General features: G+C 52.3%; 1 protein-coding gene and 1 long non-coding RNA gene across 3 annotated transcripts; one reads left to right on the plus strand and one right to left on the minus strand.

Annotated features, from left to right (window-relative positions):
• Positions 1–1,678: 1,678 nt before the first annotated feature.
• On the minus strand, positions 1,679–15,954 carry LOC140604666 (uncharacterized). The gene is made up of 4 exons (XR_012007480.1): positions 15,877–15,954; positions 8,671–8,878; positions 6,631–6,831; positions 1,679–3,192 (listed from the first exon to the last, which is right to left on the minus strand). It is a non-coding gene; the product is annotated as an uncharacterized lncRNA (long non-coding RNA).
• HELT (helt bHLH transcription factor) lies at positions 13,952–16,187 on the plus strand. 2 transcript variants are annotated; one of them, XM_072775964.1, is made up of 4 exons: positions 13,952–14,265; positions 14,727–14,831; positions 15,089–15,185; positions 15,536–16,187. In XM_072775964.1, exons 1-4 carry the CDS (start codon positions 14,239–14,241, stop codon positions 16,033–16,035), a joined length of 729 nt encoding a protein of 242 aa, XP_072632065.1. In that variant the 5' UTR covers positions 13,952–14,238; the 3' UTR covers positions 16,036–16,187. The 2 variants fall into 2 exon arrangements, with proteins under 2 accessions (XP_072632065.1, XP_072632066.1); XM_072775965.1 differs by having other exon boundaries at positions 15,539–16,187.
• The last annotated feature ends 4,050 nt before the right edge of the window (positions 16,188–20,237 follow it).

Consider the following 20,237-nt stretch of genomic DNA (forward strand, 5'->3'; position numbering starts at 1 on the left):
TCCTTTTCCTTTCTCCCCACTATCCTATATCCCGTCCATTCTCAACTCCAACATTATGCATTGGTGGCCTACCGTCAGGGTCCAAGCTTTGTCTCATCTCATGGTACTTCCTCATTCAGCAAACACACGCTGTGTGACTACATGTGTGCTGTGTGCCATGCTAGGCAATTTGCTTGGCTTCAGGGGTTCAAGCATGAGTAAAATAATGCCTAATTCTCAGAGCCTCTCAGTCTAGTGGAGAAACAGTCAACCAGGTAGGAAAATACAACATAATTCAAGGTGCTCTCACTACGGCACATGGGAGGAATACCCAAACCAGCTCTGTGGTCAGAGGTCATTTAGGGAGGCTCCTGGAAGAGGCTCCTGAACAGGGTCATGAAAGATAAACTGAATTTACCCAGGAAAAGAGGGGTGCTGGAAACACAAGAAACCGCAGGGAGAGGCAGGTACAGGGGCGCTTAGTGCTCTGAGGAAACACTGCAGGTGCTTTAACACAGGACTGTAGGCTGCCTGAAATAACGCAGCAGAAGACTGGTATCTTAGAGCAGGATAGGGCATATTGAGGAGTTGGGAGGCTTTTCTCAAAGCCAATGGGAGGCAACTGAAGGATTTTTGCGTTTTAGGAAGATGGCCCTAGCACCAGTAGACATAGAACGCACTGGGGGAGCTTGCTGGCGGCAAGCAAAATGTTAGGAGGCTATTGCCAAAACCCAAGAGGAAAACCCATGAGGCAGTAATGAGAGTAGCTGTGGGGATCCTGAGAGGGACTGGAGAGGTGTCAAGATGAAATCAGCAGGACTCAGAGGCTGTGGGAGCAAAGCTAGACTCACAGACGACCCCACATTCCCATGTTCCTTGGGTGAAAGAATTCTAAAGCAAGATTATGAGAAGCAAATTTAGGGGAAGAGGGCAGAGTGTTGTTTTGAGTATCCCAAGTTTGGGACAGCCAAGGAGTGATGGAACAAGAATCTGGAAGCCAGAGAGATGCCCCAGGAGAGGCCTGAGAAACAGTGCTTCTCAACCTTGGGTGCACACTGCCAACATTTGGAAAGCTTTGAAAAATACTGATGCCTGGGCCCTGCGCCTGGAGCTGCTGATGGAATACCAAGCCTGGGTTACAACAAAGCATCCCAGGTGATTCCAACCGGCAGCCAGGCTTGAGACCTCCTGGCACAGAGAGGAGGGTACAGAGCCTGCAGGATGGCCCTCCCCTCTCTACCCCTACCAGCCAGGTGACCCATCCTTAGTTTCCTCCTCCAGAAAATGAAGATTATAACACCTCAAAGAACTGAAAATAGTAAATCAAACAATATGTGTAAAGCTCCTAATACCGTTCCTGGCACATACAACAGACCAGACAAGGATTCACTGCCCGAGTCTGGGGAAGGGCATACTCTTGGCCTGCGTTCCCAAAGAGAATGGGGCTTTCTGTTTGGTGGGAAGGGAAAGGAGGACTCGCCCCAACCTGTCACAAACAGAGGGACTCCCCCTTGGTGTGCACACAACCTGGTGGCTCACACAACAGTCTTCAGGACTTACTGCAAGATATGGGAGGCAGCCAGATGTCTCAACACTCGAAGCAGGACCCTGGCGGCTAGGACTCTCGGTAAAGTACACAACATTGAGGTGCAACAAAATGTTCAGGCGCTGGGCAAAATATTCAGGAAGCACCACTGTGTGCCAGGCACGTGTCTACTAGGCATTCCTTTATTCCATAACCAACATGACAGAGTCCCTATGTGTGCCAAATGCCACACTAAGTTCTGGGGAAATCGTAATAAACCAGAAAGAGACAATCTAGAGCCCTGCTGCAAACAGCCCCTTCTCCTTGACGTCTGTCTCCACCCACCCCGGCATCCCCATGGCCACCGCCTTCGTCACTCTGTCACTTGTCTCATGGGTTTCAGTAAGAACCCCTCACTCTCTTCCCCATCACCAGTAACAAGCTTCTCCGGGTCACTTTACACTCAGATTACAGATTATTTATCAAATAATCGGTTAAAAAATGCAATTACACAACAATGGGATTATGTGTCACAAGTACAGGATGCTGGGACTATATATTAAGGGCTTCACCCAAATACAGAAGCCAGAAAGGCTTCCCTTGGAAGTGACAGCCAACCCAGAGAGGAGGGGTGAGGAGACTTGCCCCCTCTCCCCGTGGCTCCTCGATACCTCCATGCCCTGCTTCATACGCTCCCTCAGCCTCGACTGCCCCACAGCCTGGTTCTCCAGGTGCTCCACTCATCCTTGGTCAACCCAAACCCATGTCCTCCTTGGGGGTCTCTCCTGACCACAGTCTGCTCTCCAACCACCCCCGCCTTGTGTGTCCACTGTCTGCCATCACTAGGTACCATCGGACCTCCAATCCCTCACTGCAAGGGACTCTCTCAGGGGGCTAAGGGACTCTCTCAGGAGGCTGGCTGAGTCTCTCAGGTCTGTTGATCACTCTACCCAGGAGCTAACACGATTCTGGGAGTATTGATCAGGGTTCAGAGAAACAGGACCAAGAGGGTGTGTATGTATCTGTGTGTACAAGGGAAAAAGAGACAGAGAAAGATTTTTAAGGAATTGGCCCATGCAATCATGGTCGACAAGTCCCAACTCTACAGAGTGGAGAGCCAGAACCAGAACCCAGGTCACCTGGCAGGAGAGCTCTGCCAACAGCTGTGCCAAAAACACTCCAATGAGGACTGGCTGAGAAGTCATACAAGGCCCCTTGTGGGAAAACTGACTTCTCTGCAAGCTGCACTTCAGAGAAGCCACGTCCCACTCTAGCAGGCAGAGAAATCGCACTTATGGGACACGTGGGTGGCTCAGGGGTTGGGTGTCTGCCTCTGGCCCAGGGCGCGATCCTGGAGTTCGAGCATCGGGTCCTGCATCAGGCCCCCTGCATGGAGCCTGCTTCTCCCTCTGCCTGTGTCTCTGCCTCTCTCTCTGGGTCTCTCATGAATAAATAAATAAAATCTTAAAAAAAAAAAAAAGAAAGAAAAAAAGAAACCCCCTTTCTGCTGGAAGGCAAAGAATTCAGAAGTGTTCCAAGCTGTAGTGCCAGGATCCAGGTGCTACTCTTCCTCCAGGCAGCGTGAGGCCTCCAGCAGCTGTGCCATCATCACCTCTGGGTCGTGTTTCTGATGTGAGGGGTACCACGCTAAGCTCCACTTTGCAGACTTCATCTTGATCTTCCAGCTCCTGAGTAAATATAAACAAGTTTACCAACACACCTTCCTTCCTTTTGGCCTCCCTTCTTTCAATATTTATTTGAATAATTTCTCCATGCCAGGCCCTGGGTCAGGGTTAGGAATGCAAAGATGAAGAAGTCAGGGTCCTGGCCTCGGAGAGCTCACATGCAGCATGGTGAGGCTATGACAGGGCTCCTTGCGGGGGCAAACCTGCCCTCTTGCCTTCCCTTCACACCCGACTGGTCTCCCTGGGCAGCCTATTGTACATGCTGACTGTTCACTACTGTTCACCCCAACTCATACAGAAAAATACTGTAGCCAGAGAGATGAGGCACCCTGGCAAGACATAGCCACAATCCAAACAGCAAGTCCAAGGCAGGCAGACTCCTTTCTTTCTAAGCCTGCAGCCCACAAAGGTCAACCCTCCTCTTAGAAGCTGTTGAATAGTTCCGACCACTAGAGGGCACCAGCTAACCCCCATCTGTCCAAACCTGCCCAGCTCCAGGTCACTAAGCTCCCGGATCGTAATACTAATACCGTTTATCTTTTTTCAAAATGAGTCTTGCAAATCAAGTAAACTTTAAACTGATCACACAGACTTTACTCTTGAGCCAATAAGGAGGTAAGGGGCGAGGGAATCAACTATCCTAATAGAAAGAAAAAAGGCCACACATTGACTAATTGAGAAATACATCAGAACCTATGACAAAGGATTTTTTAAAAACCTATGCTCATGGGACACCTGGGTGGCTCGGTGGTTGAGCGTCTGCCTTCCGCCCAGGGCATGATCCTGGAGTCCTGGGATCGAATCCTGCATCAGGCTCCCTGCATGGGGCCTGCTTCTCCCTCTGCCTGTGTCTCTACCTCTCTCTCTGGGTCTCTCATGAATAAAGAAATAAAATCTTTAAAAAAAAAAAAAAAAAAAAAAGATGCTCATTATCCTAAGCATCTGATAACCACAACATAACCTCACATTATTGACAAGCCATTGTACAGCAACGGTATCCAAATAAAGGCCAGATTATGGACCAGGGCGTCAAAATCAAAGAGACAGATCCAAACACATGGTGTTTGAAAACCAAACCATGGGGGGGAAAAATTTTTTTTTTTTTTTTTTTTTGAGTAGGCTCACATCCAACATGGAGTCCAATGTGGAACTTGAACTCAACCCTGAGATTAAGACCTGAGCTGAGATCAAGAGTCGGACACCTAACTGACTGAGCTACCCAGGCACCCTAGATAGTCTCTCTCATGGACCTCAGGATGTGCATTGTCAAAAAGCTTTTGGTGTATAAAAGAGCTTAGGAACATTGCTATATAACTGGAGTATCAGAAATGTGGAGATTAAGAGTGAGAGAGAAAACTGAATTGAAGTATCTGATGATTATGGGTAACTTGTACCTTTGGGGGATGTAAGAGGGAGAATAAATCTACAAGGTCTCTGGGCATGTTGAGAAGAACTGCCTTCCAGCTTGGTGAAGTAGCAGCTACATTTGGTTGTTGGAGGGTGGGTGTGAGTTTCTTAGCTGAGAAGTCGTCTTCTGTGACTTCTGAGCTCAATGGGCTCAAGGCAATGGTGGTGGTTATGTATTCAGCTCTACCATTTAATGGTTCTAAGCCCTTGGGTCAAGTGTCCTTGAAATCCCCACACCTCGGCAAATAAACATGCTACTCGTTGCATTGTGGGGATTAAATGAGCAAAGATCTGCAAAGCGCTTAGTGCAAGGAAGGGGAGGGATGCTGGCTAAGAGCTGACCATTATTAGCCTAGGAGAAAGAAGAGCAGGACACCACCCACCACTGCCCTCTGCAGGGTGCCAGTGGCCTGGGCTCTGCGTGGGTCTGTGCTACACAGATACACCTCATGCCCCACTCCCTCCAGCCCCCGTAGTTTATGAGGACTGTCTTTTCAGGTATGTGGGCTGAATTCATCACCAGATATCCTCACAACTCTCCTTTTTGGAGTATTTCCTTCTGGAACCATCTGCACCTTGGCTCCTAGGAATCCTAGCACTTTCTGAGCTCTTCTTCCTTTCCAATGACCCCTTCCTGGTTGGTGGCCTTCTCCCTCTCTGTGCCCATGAGCATCCTCCAGGATTCTGTCCTTGGCCCCCTTCCCTTCTCCTTTAAGCTCGTAAGTGATTTCATCCACTGTAACTGTCTGTGGGTCCTTGTACACTGACACTGACCTCTTTCATCTCTGACCTGCAGTTTCCTATCTTATCTTCCAGGCACCCAGTTACAGGTGTTTATATGAGCTTTAGGATTTATATGCCCCAAATTAATCAGCCATCTTCTCCTAGCCACCTGCCCTGTATCCATGGCTTCCTTACATTCCCCCCTTATTGCTACTATCAGTGGGGTCTCCGAGTAGTCAATTCCCCAAACCAGAAACCCAGCAATGATCTTCCCCATTCTTCTCCTGCCATGTCGCATCCTTCTCCAGGTCCTGCTGGATCTGCTCTCTCAAACATCTTCAGCCATCTCTAACTCTCATGCGGAACCTCAGCATCTTTACTTCAGCCTCTGACAGATGTTCTACTACTTTGTGCCCAGTCTGCCCCCCACCCAGGACTGCCTCTCCACTCATTTCCTACCTCAGCCCTCCTCGCAGTGCATGAGCTAGTAAGACTACATTATGTTTCCCAAAACCAGAAAGCCATTCCATGCCTCTGTGCCCTTCTCTGTGCCACCCCCTTTCTAAGGGCAGCCCTCCCACCTGACTTTGCCCGGCTACCTCCTACTCGCTGCAGTGGGTTGAACTTCTCAAAAGTTAATGCCCAACCAGATTTGCGGTTATTACATTATTTGGCAAAAGAGTCTTTGCACATATAATTAAGGATCTCAAGATTATCCTGGATTATCCAGGTGTGCCCCTAAATCTAATGACAAATGTCCTAATAAGAGGAGGAGAGTCACGTGGACAGCCACGTGAAGACAGAGGCAAAGACCCAAGTTATGTTGCCCCAAACAAAGGAGCACCTGTGCCACCCGGAGCTGGAAGAGACAAGGAAAAAAATCTCTTCTAGAGTCCTCAGGGGGCCCATGGCCCTGATGACACCTCAATTTTGGACTTCTAGCTTCCAAAACTTAGGAAAATTAATTTCCATTGTTTCAAGTTACCATGTTTGTGGCAGCCCTAGGAAACAACACACCCAACTCATCATTCAGAACTCAGTTCACTAATCATCTCCTCCAGAAAGTCCTCTTTGAGCTCTTCTTACCACCACCTGCCTCCTGCCAGCTCGCGTCAGATTCCCTTCCTGGGTCTGTCTCACTCAATAAACTCCTGAAAGGCAGCAACTGGGGGCTGATCCCCATTGTCATAAGAGGGCTCAGCAGTGTTCCAGGAAGACAGCAGGTGCCCCACCAGACCAACCCATGAGGATGTCAGCCCATGCACACCCCCTAGGGCCTGGGCATTGCGGCAGGAACTTCACAAACATTACCTCGCTGAGTTAACTCAATAAGCCTAGGAAGGAGGTATCAACTCTGTTTCATGGATGCAGAAACCAGGGTGCAGCAACTTGCCCAAGACCTTCACATAAGCGGAGTTGGGATGTACATCCAAGATCTCCTCAGATCACAGGTCCTACTGTGCAGGGGTACAGCATTCCCAAAAAGACCTGCGGCCAACTAGGCGAAGGATGCTGGAGAAGTCGGGGGAAAGAAAGATTGAGTCTTAATTAGCTAGGTTTGAGACAGAGCCATTGTGTGTGCACACCAGCAAGTATGGTAACAAAGGCTTAGGTTAGAAACTAAAGATGGCCTAACTCATAATGTGGCATAAATGTCTCACAGCAGCTTTAATCCTGAGCCAGGAGTTCGGTGATGAAAAAGGGCTAAGAAAAGATGAAGAGGGAACAGGGAAGAAAGACAGGAAGGAGAAGGGATCGCTCTGCTAAGTTTGGAAACAGAGCATGCTTTTCCCTCACCTTCCACCCCACTTTCTGTGGGCCACGCCTCTGCCCCCACTGGTGGCCTTGTTCTCAGGGCATCAGTGCCTAGTGGGTCTGAGCTCCCACTATGGCACTGCCCCAGGTACCGACCTGAGGCTGACATCCTGCCACCCCCCCACACCCCAAGACATCACGTCTAATTCCTGGAGCCTGGGAATATCACACACAAAAAGGACTTTGCATATTTGATTAAGCTAAGGATCCTAAGAAAGGGAGATTGACCAGGTGGTCTGAAACACAAGCACCAGGATCTTTCCGAATGAGGGGAGGGAGGGAGAAGAGAAGGCGGTGTGACCCCAGAGGCACAGTTTGGAGAAATGCAGACACAAGCCAAGGAGTGCTGGAGCCAGGAGGCTGGAAGGCCAAGAAGCAAGTTCTGCTCTAGGCCCTCCAGGGGGAGTGTGGCCCTGTTGAACAGGCAAATTACAAATGAGGGTCTGTCCCTAAGAAGGACAGCTCTTTTCACACGTGGGAACCTGTAGATTCTTCAAAGAACCCTACATTTGTTCTCAGGGGCTCCGATGTCACCCCATCCAGTGCGTAGCATGCAGTGAATGCCAGATCTGGTGGTGAATGAATGAAGAGGACAGGGAGGGAGGGGAGGAGCTGGGCTGTCACCTGCAGGCACAGATCCGGGTGACCCATTCATCAGACCTCTGCTACTTGATTACAGCCCATACAAGGGAAGTGTTATTCCTTGTAATTTCCTTTTCTCCCCACCTGGAGTCTTTCCCCCGTGTTCTCTGTCATGTATTATAATTTACAATAATTTCCTATTTTCAGTAATGTGTATCTCTAGTTTTCTGTGCAAATTTAGCCTGAAGAGCAGCTGAAATCTTTATGCTAAAGAAAGAGTCAAAGTTATGAGCCAAAGTTCCTCAGTCATAACTTCGGGAAGGCCACTCAAGTTAACCAGGAGCAAAAAGCTGTAATTATCAACCCAAAAGAAAGCCAGTTGCCTAGAAAAAAAAATCAAAGCCCATACGGGACACCATTCACAGCATCTGCAATATACTTTTCTAAGCCATGTTAACATCAAAAGAGGGAAAACAACAGCCTCATCTATCCTGCAATCTCCCCAAAAGTATTATCCTCCATAATTATATTTATACTTCTCTGAGTTCTTGTAGGTCTTTTAAGTCTGAAAATAACCGGTAAAATAAGACAATATGGGGTCCCGTGAGAGACTGCCTATAGAATCAGCTCTAGCATGATGCCAGAATAATCCCCAGGGCTCCTCTCCCAGTTTTGCTTCATTCAACAAAACAATGTTGAAAAACCACATTTGAAGGCATCTACTACTTTCAAGTACTAGAGAGACAAGTAGGAAATAAATCATCGCATATAGGAGACAGTACTTAAGGGAAGTACTGCAAATACCCTATAGAATATGTGAACAAGCAGAGCCACAAAGCCCCCTCGGTTCCTAGGAAACCTTTCAATCTATGCACTTAATTAGTACCACCTAGGAGAGCCTGCAAGTCCCCTCTGCCTTTGCCCTCCTGCTGCCACCTGGGGTGGCGTTCCTACCTGGGATTTATTCGCCCATCAGATAACCATCAGTTGTTAAACACCAAACGGTGGCTTCCAAGTTCTGCTAGAGCAGTGTTTCTGGAACTCTGAAGTACACTGGAGTCCACTGAGGATCTTGTTCAAATCCATATCCAGATTAATTAGATAAGAGGCAGAGCCTGAGGTTCCGCATTTCTTAAGGAGCTCCCAGGTGGTGAGGACACTGCTGGGGTGAGAAGCACAGGTGAGTAGCAAGACATTAGAGCACTTTTTGCCCCCCACTTAAAACAAAAACAAACCAACTTCTGAAGGCATCAGATTCTAGTAGCAGGTGTGTGAGGTGTCAAGGTTTCCATGAGGGCAGAGAAGCTGAAAAGCATTTGGATAAAGGGTGGTGCTTATTAAAGCAAGTGTGGTTTCAGAGCTGCTGCCCTGTTCAGCAAAGGCTGTCAGGTACTATATCTAAAAACAGAAAGCCCAATGTGGGACTCAATCCCAGGACCTCGGGATCACGCCCTGAGCTGAAGGCAGACACTCAACCACTGAGCCACCCAGGTGCCCCTGGACCTCATCTTCACCCGGCTGCACCAACAGGGACCATCCCTGCCACACACTTCCTGTTGACCTCATCATTGAGTTGAGAATACTGTTGGTGATCAGAGTGGGTGAGGAATCAAGGATGCCAAGGAAGGAAAAGTCCAGAAAAATTGCCAGCCCAATAGGATTCCTGGTGCACGTCTGCTAAAAGAGGCTATGGTAGTGACCGTTGCATTGAGGCTAGTGGACTGGAGCCATCAGTAAAATACACACTTATTTCTTAGAGTACAAGCCCTTGGGCCACGTCCTTTTCTGCCTGGGATGCCCAGCTTCTGGCTCCTAGCAGTGCTCACAACATGCTGTTATCATGGGACTCGTGAGAAGCAGGAGCCCGTAAAGGAGGCTCACGAAGGCAGCTGAGGCCTCTGACAACAATCACACCAGCCCAAGGCAACAGGATACCCCACAAAATGCTTGCTGGCACTACATCACAGTGTCCCTGACTAGGCTCTTCTGCAAAATAACAGAGAGCAAGCTGAAGCAGTTGGCCCTGGAGGGTCACACAGCAAATCAAGAAGTAGGATCACAGTGTGACAGCAGCTTGCTGCACACCACTAGGCAATGCCAGGTCTCCTCCTTGCTCCTGATTCTCCCACAGTAAAATGATGTGTTGGATTTGATGGTCTTTTAGGCTCCTTTCAGAGGAAGCCGACTGCCATCCCACATTCTGTGACGCTCCTCGCTTCAGAAATAGAGCCTAGGAATTCAACTCCCTCCATACCTTGTCCTGCTGGTACCAGAGAAGTGCAGGGGGTCAGCCAGAGCTGTTTCCTCCACCCTCTGACAAGACTCACGTTTTCCCACTTGATTAAATTCCCAGTCCCATTAGTGCAACTAGGAAAACCTGCTCTGGGTATTCAAGGTGACAGCTGGAGGGAGAGCTCTGAGGTCACCCAGAACACTTTGTCTTAGAGCAATTCAGCTGAGATTATCAAATATTCGCTACATTTTTATTTTTCAATTATTTCTTCTTCCCCTTCCTAAATCCATAAATCCTCAGTTTCTGGAATTGCAAAGAAACCCTCCCACCCCCAAAATCCATCTTTTTCAGTGTTTGGAAGCTACAGGTCACTTCTATAAAGAAGAAAAAAAAAAGAAAAAAGAAAAAAAGAGAAAGCAATATTTGCAACCATGACATAGGTATTCTGTTGGTGATTGCGGTATTCTCCAACAAAGGTCTTTAGATACCAGGAGTCTAAGTGCAGATCAATATTTAATTAGAATTGTCTAATTTCTGAGTCTTCCTAGTTTTGCTTTGATGCTGGTCGTTGAATCATTTGAAATGACTCTGATGTTAAGAGGCTTCTGCACGTGGGACGCCTGGCTGGCTCAGCGGTTAAGTGTCTGCTTTCGGCTCAGGGCGTGATCCTGGAGTCCCGGGATCCAGTCCTGCATTGGGCTCCCTGCATAGAGCCTGCTTCTCCCTCTGCCTGTGTCTCTCATGAAGAGTCTTTAAAAAAAAAAAAAAAAAAAAAAAAAAGAGGGCCTTCTTCAGTCTCCCACACAGAGAGGACCCAGCTGGCCAGCAAGCACCGGATAATGTCACACCCGCAAGAAGGGGCATCTAAGGCCCCAGTCATTTGTCCAGTTTGGGTCAACTTAACAAAGCTCTCAGGAGGAAGTACTGTGGCCTTTTCAGGAGAGTTAAAGCTTTCCTAGAGATGAGAAAGAAAATATGGAATGAATGAAAATATCACACAACAGCACAAACCCCACGGAACACTACATGAGGGCCACTGCAGAAGAGACTTCTGGGCAAAATGAAGTCATTAATTGAGTCCCTGTCTTATTTTAGGTGCCTTGTTTATATTTATTTACTTTATTTCAGTGGCTGCCTTGTGACCTTGTAAATACATTGATTATTCCCATTTTACAGAAGAGGACTCTGAGGCCCAGCCCAGAGTCTGGCCCAGCTGGTAGGGGTGGAGCTGAGATGTGAATGACCCTTGGGTTCCAGCATCCACAGCTCCAGACTCTGATTGGTTCTATGTGGAAACTAGGTCGAGATCTGGGCACACCTGACCGCCATCCTGCAGAGAAGGATTCAGGAAAAGATGGCCATGAGGGCCCCGGGGTGCCCCCACCTTCTGGGACTGTGATTGGAGCCTCCAGGCTGGGTCGGAGTCCAAGTCTCTGCCTCACCTGAATCGGGTGAGGCGTGGTCCCCCTCTCCCAGAAAGAGCCGCTGCGGCTGGAAGGCTTGGTGAGGAAGCGCGCCTGTACCCCACCTCCAGCCACCTACCCACCTTCACTTGGACCCCACCCCGCCTAGCCACACGCGGGTACTTACCGCCCTGGGCAAGCCCTGGAGCCCAGCTCTGCGAGCAAACACGAGAAATTAAACAGTTTGCACAGGATGAGATTTGGCCCGTGGAAGGTGCCTGCAGCTGGTGGTTAACACCAGCAGTAAGAGGATCAACGCCGAGTCCCCGGGCTTAAAAGGGGGGGTGGGGTGAGAAGTGTGCGCGCTCCCTTTTACCCATTCACGTTAGTTAATTTGGATGATAAGGGTTGGTGTTTAATCCCTTTGTGTGCGAGTGAATATACTGAAATCGACAACCCCTGAGAGGGCACCCGGGCTGGCAGAGCGACCTGCGGGAGAGTGCGGGTCGTGTCCAATCTGGCGTGAAGCAGAAAAGAAACGTCCCGGGGAGACTGAAAGGCAGACGGAGAGGGACACCCTAGGGGTGCGTGGTGCCCTGCAAGCCCCACACCTCCCAGGCCGCGGCGGGTGGGCCGCTGTCTTCCCCGAGGCCCCGCACCCCAGGCCTGCCTCTGCGCCCTTGGAGCCCCCTGGCTCCCACAAGCCGGCGGGGCCCCTCCCTAGCCACCCCTGGCGAGGACTCCCGACACCCAGAGGGAAAGTCCGGGCCCTGCCACGGCCCAGCGAGGTGGAGAGTTGAGGTGCAAAAGGTGGGGTGCAAAAGGGAGGGGCAGATATCCAAAGGGATGTCCCGGTGGTTCTCAGATGGAACAGATCAGAAAAAAAGGGGAGAGCTCGGTGGCTCCAGGGCAGGTCGTAAAACAAAAACCATTTTTATAGCTTCCATCTGCAAGAGAGCTCACGCCCCAGCCGAACCCCGCACGCCCGGAGCCCCCCGAGCGCGGGTGGGAGGCTGCAACCGCGAGCGGAGCCCCGCGGGCGGGGGAGGAGGCCCCCCGACCCGGGCCCGGCTGCCCGCAGGGGCGCAGGAGGCCGAGAGAGTTCCCAGCCGCCGCCGCCCCCCTCCTTCCCCTCGGGCCCGTCCAGCAAACTTCTTCCCCGGTTTCTGTTCGTGCCTTCCCTCCCTCCTCCTCCCCCGATATATTCGCTCTCTAAAACCATAAAAAAGAGATCAACTTCCCTAACTTCACGGAGCCCTTTTCAGTGACAAATATTGATGCCCAAAGTGTCTGCGCTCTCCCGCCCCCAAACGTTAAGAAAAGGCGCCCGCGAAAGGGGGACATAAAAAGTTAACAATGCTGTGAAAATATGTTTGCAGAAAATAGACAATCGTTGGATTAAACGTATTCAAGTATGAAATAATGCCTTTTTGTGTCAAAACTTGGGCGATGGGCGGGTACAAAAGTTCCCTGTGGCAGCTACTTGCTCCCTTTGTGAGCCGTGCGCTTTGGCGTCTCCACTTGGGCGCATTACTCAGAGCACTCTAAGCGCGATTGTTTCTCCCTTTCTAATGACATTTACCGGATCAAAACATGCTGTTAATTCGATCAGAAGGCTTCACCCTCCCTGACAAAGCCACAATAATTTCTCCTGAAGTTTGTTAAATTGACCAAAATTAGGCAAATGAATAGGGGTCTGTAGGCGCCCCCTCTCGCAGGTGACGTCGTATAATGCTCGCCTGGGCCAGCTGCATTCCCCCTTTTCTTTTCGGCCCACTCCTCTCCGTGTTCACCCCCCCCATCCTCCGACCCCCCCTTCACACACACACATGCACATGCACACACACACACACACACACACACACACACGCCTGCCGGTCTCTCCTCCCCCACCCTCTGGCATTATTAAAATTTAGCCCAATGAAACTATTCATACTTTTCAATGGACATTTTCGTATAGGATAATAGGCTACAAATTGAGCCTCTTCCCCCCGCGAGGAGAGAGCCCGAGGAGGGGGGAGAAAAGAAAGCCACAGCGACGTGGTCAGGGAGCAAGGGGGGAGCGTCGCGTGCCAAAGACCCGCGGGAGGGGCGAGGCGAGGCGGGAGCCTCGTGTGCCAGCCGCAGCCCCACACCTGCCGGGATGTCCGGACAAATAAAGCGGTGTAAACAAAAAGGGGGGAGATGGACGTGTCACCAAGTCGTGTGAGAAAAGCCTGGGAACAAACGGGGCGCCTCCGTCTCCAAGAGCTCTCCCTTGAACCCGGCGGAACAGCCTATTAAAGGCTTACTTAATTACTTTAATGACTCTGGACAGGCTTTAAAACGCACTCGGCGCTGGGGCTGCGGGCTTGCTGGGATTTGTAAACAGGCAATCGTGTGAGACTCAGCGGTGGGACTAAAGGAGGCGACACTGTTTTGTGAGGGTCCTCGCCCCCCGGTGCCCGCGGCCGCTGCGCCCCGGCGCCCTGCGCCTGCTGCAGGCGCCCGCACGCCCGCCGGCCCCGGTTTACCGCCTCCTTTTCCCGCCGGGGCTGTTGCCATGCAAATGCTACTCCCCCGCCGATCACGTGTCCTTTGAAGGGCCACGTGGATTAACAAAGCTGATCTGCCCCCAGCTCGCCCCCCTCGGCTGCTAATTTTTTTTTTTCTTAAACGTCTTTAAAACTGATCTTGAATGCATACATCCCCCAAACGCAGCTCCCCTAATCCTATGGAATAATTCAACTCGTGAATGCACTTGCAGCCCTAGATGACCGCTTTATAAGGCGGTCCCTCGGAGTTGGGAGGCTGCAGTCTACCTGGGACGCCCGAGGAGGCACACGAGGCGGAAAGGGCACGGGTGCCTCGCGCCACCGCCTCCCCCGAGGGCGCGTCCCGACCAGGATGTCAGACAGGCTCAAGGAACGCAAAGTGAGTCCGCTGAGCCCAGGCGGCCCTTGCGCCCCGGCCGCGGGGGGCGTCCGACTCCCCGAGCCGCCACCTGGCGGGCCCGACGCCGGGGACGCGGCACCCGGGACCGTCGAGCGGAGGCATCTCGAGGGGTTGGGGGGAGGGAAAGCGGCTGGAGAGACACGAGGCTCCTCCTCCCGGGGGAGCCCAGGCCCGAGGCCGCTTGGCCACCTCCCCGGCGGCCTGGCGCTCGGCTGGAGCCCGGCCCGAGCGGGTCGAGGGGCTGGAAGAGGAGCGCACCGGCCGGGGCGTGAGAGGCCGGGCCCCTGGGACCCTTGCGGGGAGGGGCACGGCCCCCCTCCGGGAGGGGCCGGCCCTGGGCGGCGTGGGGGGCTGGGACGACGGTGGACACGCAGCCACGGCCGTGCCTTTGACGACTCCCTGGGCAAAACTATCCTAAACGTACGAACCTCTGTTCGCAGAGAACCCCTGTTTCCCACAAAGTCATAGAAAAGCGGAGGAGGGACCGGATTAACCGCTGCTTGAACGAGCTGGGCAAGACGGTGCCCATGGCGCTGGCGAAGCAGGTAACGTCAGAGGCCGAGCCCGCAGGCCCGGGCGCCGGGGCTCCTCGGCTGCCACCCCCGGCAGGGGTGCAGGCAGCGCGGAGACGGAGAGGGCCTCCCCCGCGGGCTCGCGTCCCCGGGGCCCGGGCCCCTGGCGGCCTGGCGCGGGGCCTCCGCAGCGCCCTGCCCGCCGCTCCGCGCACAACCGCGCACCCGGCCTGCCCGGCTCGGCTCGCGCCCGGAGGGTCGCTGCGAGGAGCCCTTGCTCCTTCTTGCAGAGTTCCGGGAAGCTGGAGAAGGCGGAGATCCTCGAGATGACCGTCCAGTACCTGAGAGCCCTGCACTCCGCCGATTTTCCCCGGGGAAGGGAAAAAGGTGGGCAACGGGGAACCCGGGCAGGGAGGCTTGGGGTGGGAGTGGGAGTGGGAGCGCTGGAGGGCATCCCTTCCCGGGATGCGGCCGGGGGTGGGGGTGGGGGCGCTGGAGGGCAGGTCGTGGGGTGCTGGCTCCGTCGCCTCCTCTCAGGTGGGGAAGGGGGTGGCGTCAGGCTCTTAAGGAAAAGGGGGTCGCCTGCTTGCGCTTTTCCGGTCTCCGGGTAAGAGAGCACAGGCCTCGGGCGGGGGCTTTGGCCCGGGAGCGTGATGGGCGGCACCCTCCTGGGGCCCCGGTGGAGAAGGGGCTGCTCACGGTTCTCGCCTCCCCCCCGCGGTTCCCTCGCCCCCCAGCAGAGCTGCTAGCCGAGTTCGCCAACTACTTCCACTACGGCTACCACGAGTGCATGAAGAACCTGGTGCACTACCTCACCACCGTGGAGCGGATGGAGACCAAGGACACCAAGTACGCGCGCATCCTCGCCTTCCTGCAGTCCAAGGCCCGCTTGGGCGCCGAGCCCGCCTTCCAGCCGCTGGGTTCGCTCCCGGAGCCGGATTTCTCCCATCAGCTGCACCCGGCGGGGCCCGAGCTCGCGGCCCACAGCCCCGGGGAGGCCTCCGTGTTCCCGCAGGGCGCCGCCCCCGGGCCCTTCCCCTGGCCGCACGGCCCGGCCCGCAGCCCGGCGCTGCCCTACCTGCCCAGCGCGCCCGTGCCGCTCCCGAGCCCCGCGCAGCCGCACAGCCCCTTCCTGGCGCCCGTGCAGGGGCTGGACCGCCACTACCTGAACCTGATCGGCCACGCCCACCCCAACGCCCTCAACCTGCACCCGCCCCAGCACCCCCCGGTGCTCTGACGCCGCCTCGCCCGCCGGATTTCTCCGAGCGTCGGGCGCTGCCGACGAGAAATACTGCATACTGTACAGGTGTAAATACGGCGCCGACAAAACAGCCGGGTGGGAGAGGGCCAAGAGCAAATTGGTCTCCCCCACCCCACCCCCCGACCCCCCGACCCCCGGCAATAAACGTTTTCTGATAAAGCCCCAAGAGCTGGATTTCTTTGTTACCTTCCGCTCCTCCACAACCACCCCTGCAGGTGCCGAGGGCGCAGCAAGCCGGAAAGGGCCCAGGTGACGACCTTCAGGGCCCGGGGGCGCGGGGACGAGGGGGGCGCTGCGGGGTGTGCGGAGGAGGAGGGAGGGACCCCGGGATGGAGCGGGAAGTCGTGGCTCCCGGAGGAGCAGAGCCTCGCCCGACCCGGGCGCACCTTGGGCATTTGCCCCGGAGCCCGGAGCGCGCGGAGACCCGGGCCCCGCACCTCCGAAAATGCAAATCGAGGACCCGCCCCCAGCGGGCCCGAGCGGACCCCGGCCGGAGGGGCCCGGGGCGCCCCGCCTGCCGCCAGAGGAGCCGGGGATCGCGCGCGCCCCGCGCACCGGCGGCCTGGAGAGCCGCGCCCCTCGGGCCCGCGGGATGCGGGACTCCGTTCCCAGCCTGAACACGTCTCCGGAGGAAGGAGGGAGAGGAAGGGCCCCCCGAGGTGTGGCTCAAGGCAACACCCGACGAGGTTTGCTACTGGAGGATGACAGGACTCGGCGCCGCCGGGGGGCTCGGGGAAGCTGGCCTTGCCTCCTGCGCGCACCTGGGCTCCGCGTCGGGGACGCTAGGCCGCCGGGTGGGGACACGCGCTCCCCAGGGGCCGCTCCCCCTGCGGACGCCCCCGCCCAACGCTGGCGCGGGGTCCGGGTGCCCAGGCCCGCCGAGAGAAAGCCTCCCTCTCCCCCTTCCCCGGGGGGAGCCAGGGTGGACTTTAACCTTCTGCTCCACCCAGAACGTCGGGAGGAAAAGTTTCCAGCGCCCAGGGGACACTTGGTCACTGATCTTTAGGAGATGAGGGTGTTCGAGTCCTACCGGACCCGCGCCCTCCCCACGACACAGAGGTGCATTTAAAATAACAAACCAAAATCATGTTTTTCTTCTAAGACGCAAACAGCAAAAAGAGCCTGCTACTGTTTTATGTAAACAGGTAAAATGAACACGGTATCCAGCCGGCTAAAGTGTTTGTTGGAGATTTACAGTTTTCTCCTTCGTTGATTTTTTCCCCCCTCTTTCTTCCTATATTTCCTTTTTCCTAGCTTTGGTGCTCTTTAAATAAATAATATGAAATTATGTAGCAGATTTTCCTGTTTCCAGAGACCGGTTTAACTTAACGGTAATGATCTGTCTTCTCCTGGATTAGCTGGAGGACAATAAATTAACTTATTCCATTTCTGTGGACAGGGTTTAAGGGAGCTCTATTTACTGAGGTCAAGGAATAGGATGACCTGCAATTTGTAAACCATCAAACTTGATTATGCAGGGACAAGCCAAAAAAAAAAAAAAAAAAACCACAAGGACAACCACCACCACCAATCGAAAAATAAACCCTCTTCATTATATCACCCATAAAGTGAAATCTAAATATCTAAATGTGCATTGAGGGGGCAGGGGAAAATCTATAAAGTTTAGGAAAGGTCTTGCAAATAAGGAGTTCTTGCCCTAACATATACCCCACGTCACTACAATACTTATCTATAAAATGTGAGAGGCAAATACCTCCTCCCCTCATGAACTGATATAGCTGGAGCCTGAAAGCAAATGTCAGGCCAGGAGGCCTTCCGATTCACAAATATACATTGCGTAGTATGGGATGGAGGCGAATTATGCAGAAATGGGAGAATGCATGGTGCCTATTATTGGAACACATGTCTTACACCCATTTTCATCAGCGCTGGATACAGAATATGAAGAAGGCCTTTCAGGCTTTTTTTCTCTGAGCATTAAGCCAATCTGAATTCCCTTTGGCAGTGAAGCATTAAAGATATAGTGTTACCCTGGAAATATAAATTATTAATATATTCAGCATTTTTGTCACTTCTCAACTGTTAACCAAATTAGACAAAACTTTCTTTTACTAAGTAGATTTTCTCTTTGGGATTAGCTTTGGGAATGCACAGGGCCACCACAGTAAAAACTTTGGTCATTTACATATAATTTTGCAAACTTCCACTGGCCCATGACAGTCTTTGTACCTCAAATGTTGGTATTCTTGATTTTTTTTTTCTTTCTCATTTAACTGTGGAGGATAAAACCCTGCTTTAGATTTACAATGACTTTAGGATAAAAGTCTCCCTCCCCTTTCTCTTTCTCCCCCTTTCTGTTTGTGTGTGTGTGTGTGTGTGTGTGTGTGTGTGTCTGTGTGTGTTGTGTCTTTTTCTGAAACCTTCATCCGAAGTTCCAATTCTCCAGGCTTGGCCAAAAGTCAAACTTGGAATAGTCTGACTTTGCAAAAGATTAAAAATGTCACTACAAAATGGAATTGATTCAAATCAGATTGTGACTTTAAAGTGTTCTTTCCTGCACTTTCTCTGACAACACGTTACTCCCAGCCTCCCTGTCCCCAACCCTCCCCTTCTCCCCCCTCGGTCTGAGTCTCTTATGCCCAATCCCTCCACTCTTTCTTTTAAGTAAGTTGTATAGTAATGGTTTCCAAGAGAGGCTCAACCAAACCCAGAAATAACAAAAAACAAAAAACAGTGGGTTTGGCTGGAGGTGACCCATTGTGATGCCTCTGAAAGGGGTAACCTCTTGTTTCTTGGGCTTCATCCTTGAGTGGGCAAGAATAAAAATAATCATCCCCATGAAATCAAAGGTTTTCTCCAGAGGCTTGAGGAACAAAGCTGAGGGCTGGTGCTTTGGGTCGGTCCCTGTGGCTCTGTAGGGTAGAACCAGGAGCTTCCAACCGCCCCCACCGAAAGGGTGGTAATACAGAGCTCACTTGTGCTTCCAAGCGTTATTGAACACACACAGTCCTTGTACCAGTGGGGGCCCTCCAGTCTGGGCTGCTAGATACCAGGCAAGAAAGCTGGAGGAGAAGCTATGAAAGAGCTTCACTGACCCTACAGAGGTATGGGATTCCTAGGAACCTGGCAATGAGCCTGTGCATACGGAAACACATCGAGGAAAGGTGACATGCGGCATTTAGTAGGTGCTCAATAAACATTTGTCAAATAACTAAATGAACTGCCTGATGGTGCTGACCCTCTTGGAATTCTGCATCTCCCCTAGACCTCTCATTTCTGGAACCCCAGGCCCCTCCCCACTTCAGCAGAGACCAGAAAGTACTGGTATACCCAACCGGAAGTATGTGGTGTAACCTACATACATTCTGACAGTTGTCAGGCATAGCAATGGCTCTGCCTTTGCCTAGAAATTCCACCTGGTGGTCTGGCAGCAGGAGACAATGTGTGGCCTGCTTGTAAGGCAGTTAACGCCTACTGAGTTCTCAGCTAAATGTAAACCCGAAATCCAGGATTCGAATTCAGAACTAGCCTGATGGGGGTTCTGCTCCTTTCACATGACAAAGATTCAAGACTGGGCTGAGCCAGATTCTACTCTCTTTTCTGTACCACTACTACCCAGATTTGCATTCCAGCTCTGCTGTGCACCAGCTGTGTGCCTTTGGATACATTGCTAAGCCTCTCTGTGTCTGTTTCATCATCTGTAAAATAGAGCTTTTAAAAGTGCATATACCTCAGATGGGTCGCCATGAGGATTAAGTGAGTTGGTACATTCAGAGCCCTCTAGACACTGTCTGGCCCACAGCGAATGTTCAACAGATGTTAGCTATTATAACAATAATTATCTAGTACTCCCTCCTTTCTCCCAAAGAGTCAGATCCTTGGGGCTACCTCAAAGTAAAAAGTAAAATGTCAAAGCAATCATTAAAAAAATCTTAACCTCTGCCCGCCCCCCCCCCCAAAGTCTTAAAACCCAAGTCTTGTTCTAGAACAAGGCAATATTCTCCATTTAGGGCAAGTGGGGCTAAGGAGCTCTAATTCCAGTGCATGGTCAATTTGGGGACTGTGAGCCCTTCTCCAGATGATGACCGATAAGAGCCCCGTGATAACCTTGAGTGCCATCTCTCACACTTCCCTACAAGGAAAGCTGGCCTTATGGTATCCTGCAACAGCTCTTACACCTGCGTTCCCACATTCTTCTCCAATTACACAGCAATGCC

The sequence above is a fragment of the Canis lupus genome, chromosome 15 (genome assembly GCF_048164855.1).
Source record: "Canis lupus baileyi chromosome 15, mCanLup2.hap1, whole genome shotgun sequence".
Classification (NCBI taxonomy): Eukaryota; Metazoa; Chordata; class Mammalia; order Carnivora; family Canidae; genus Canis; species Canis lupus.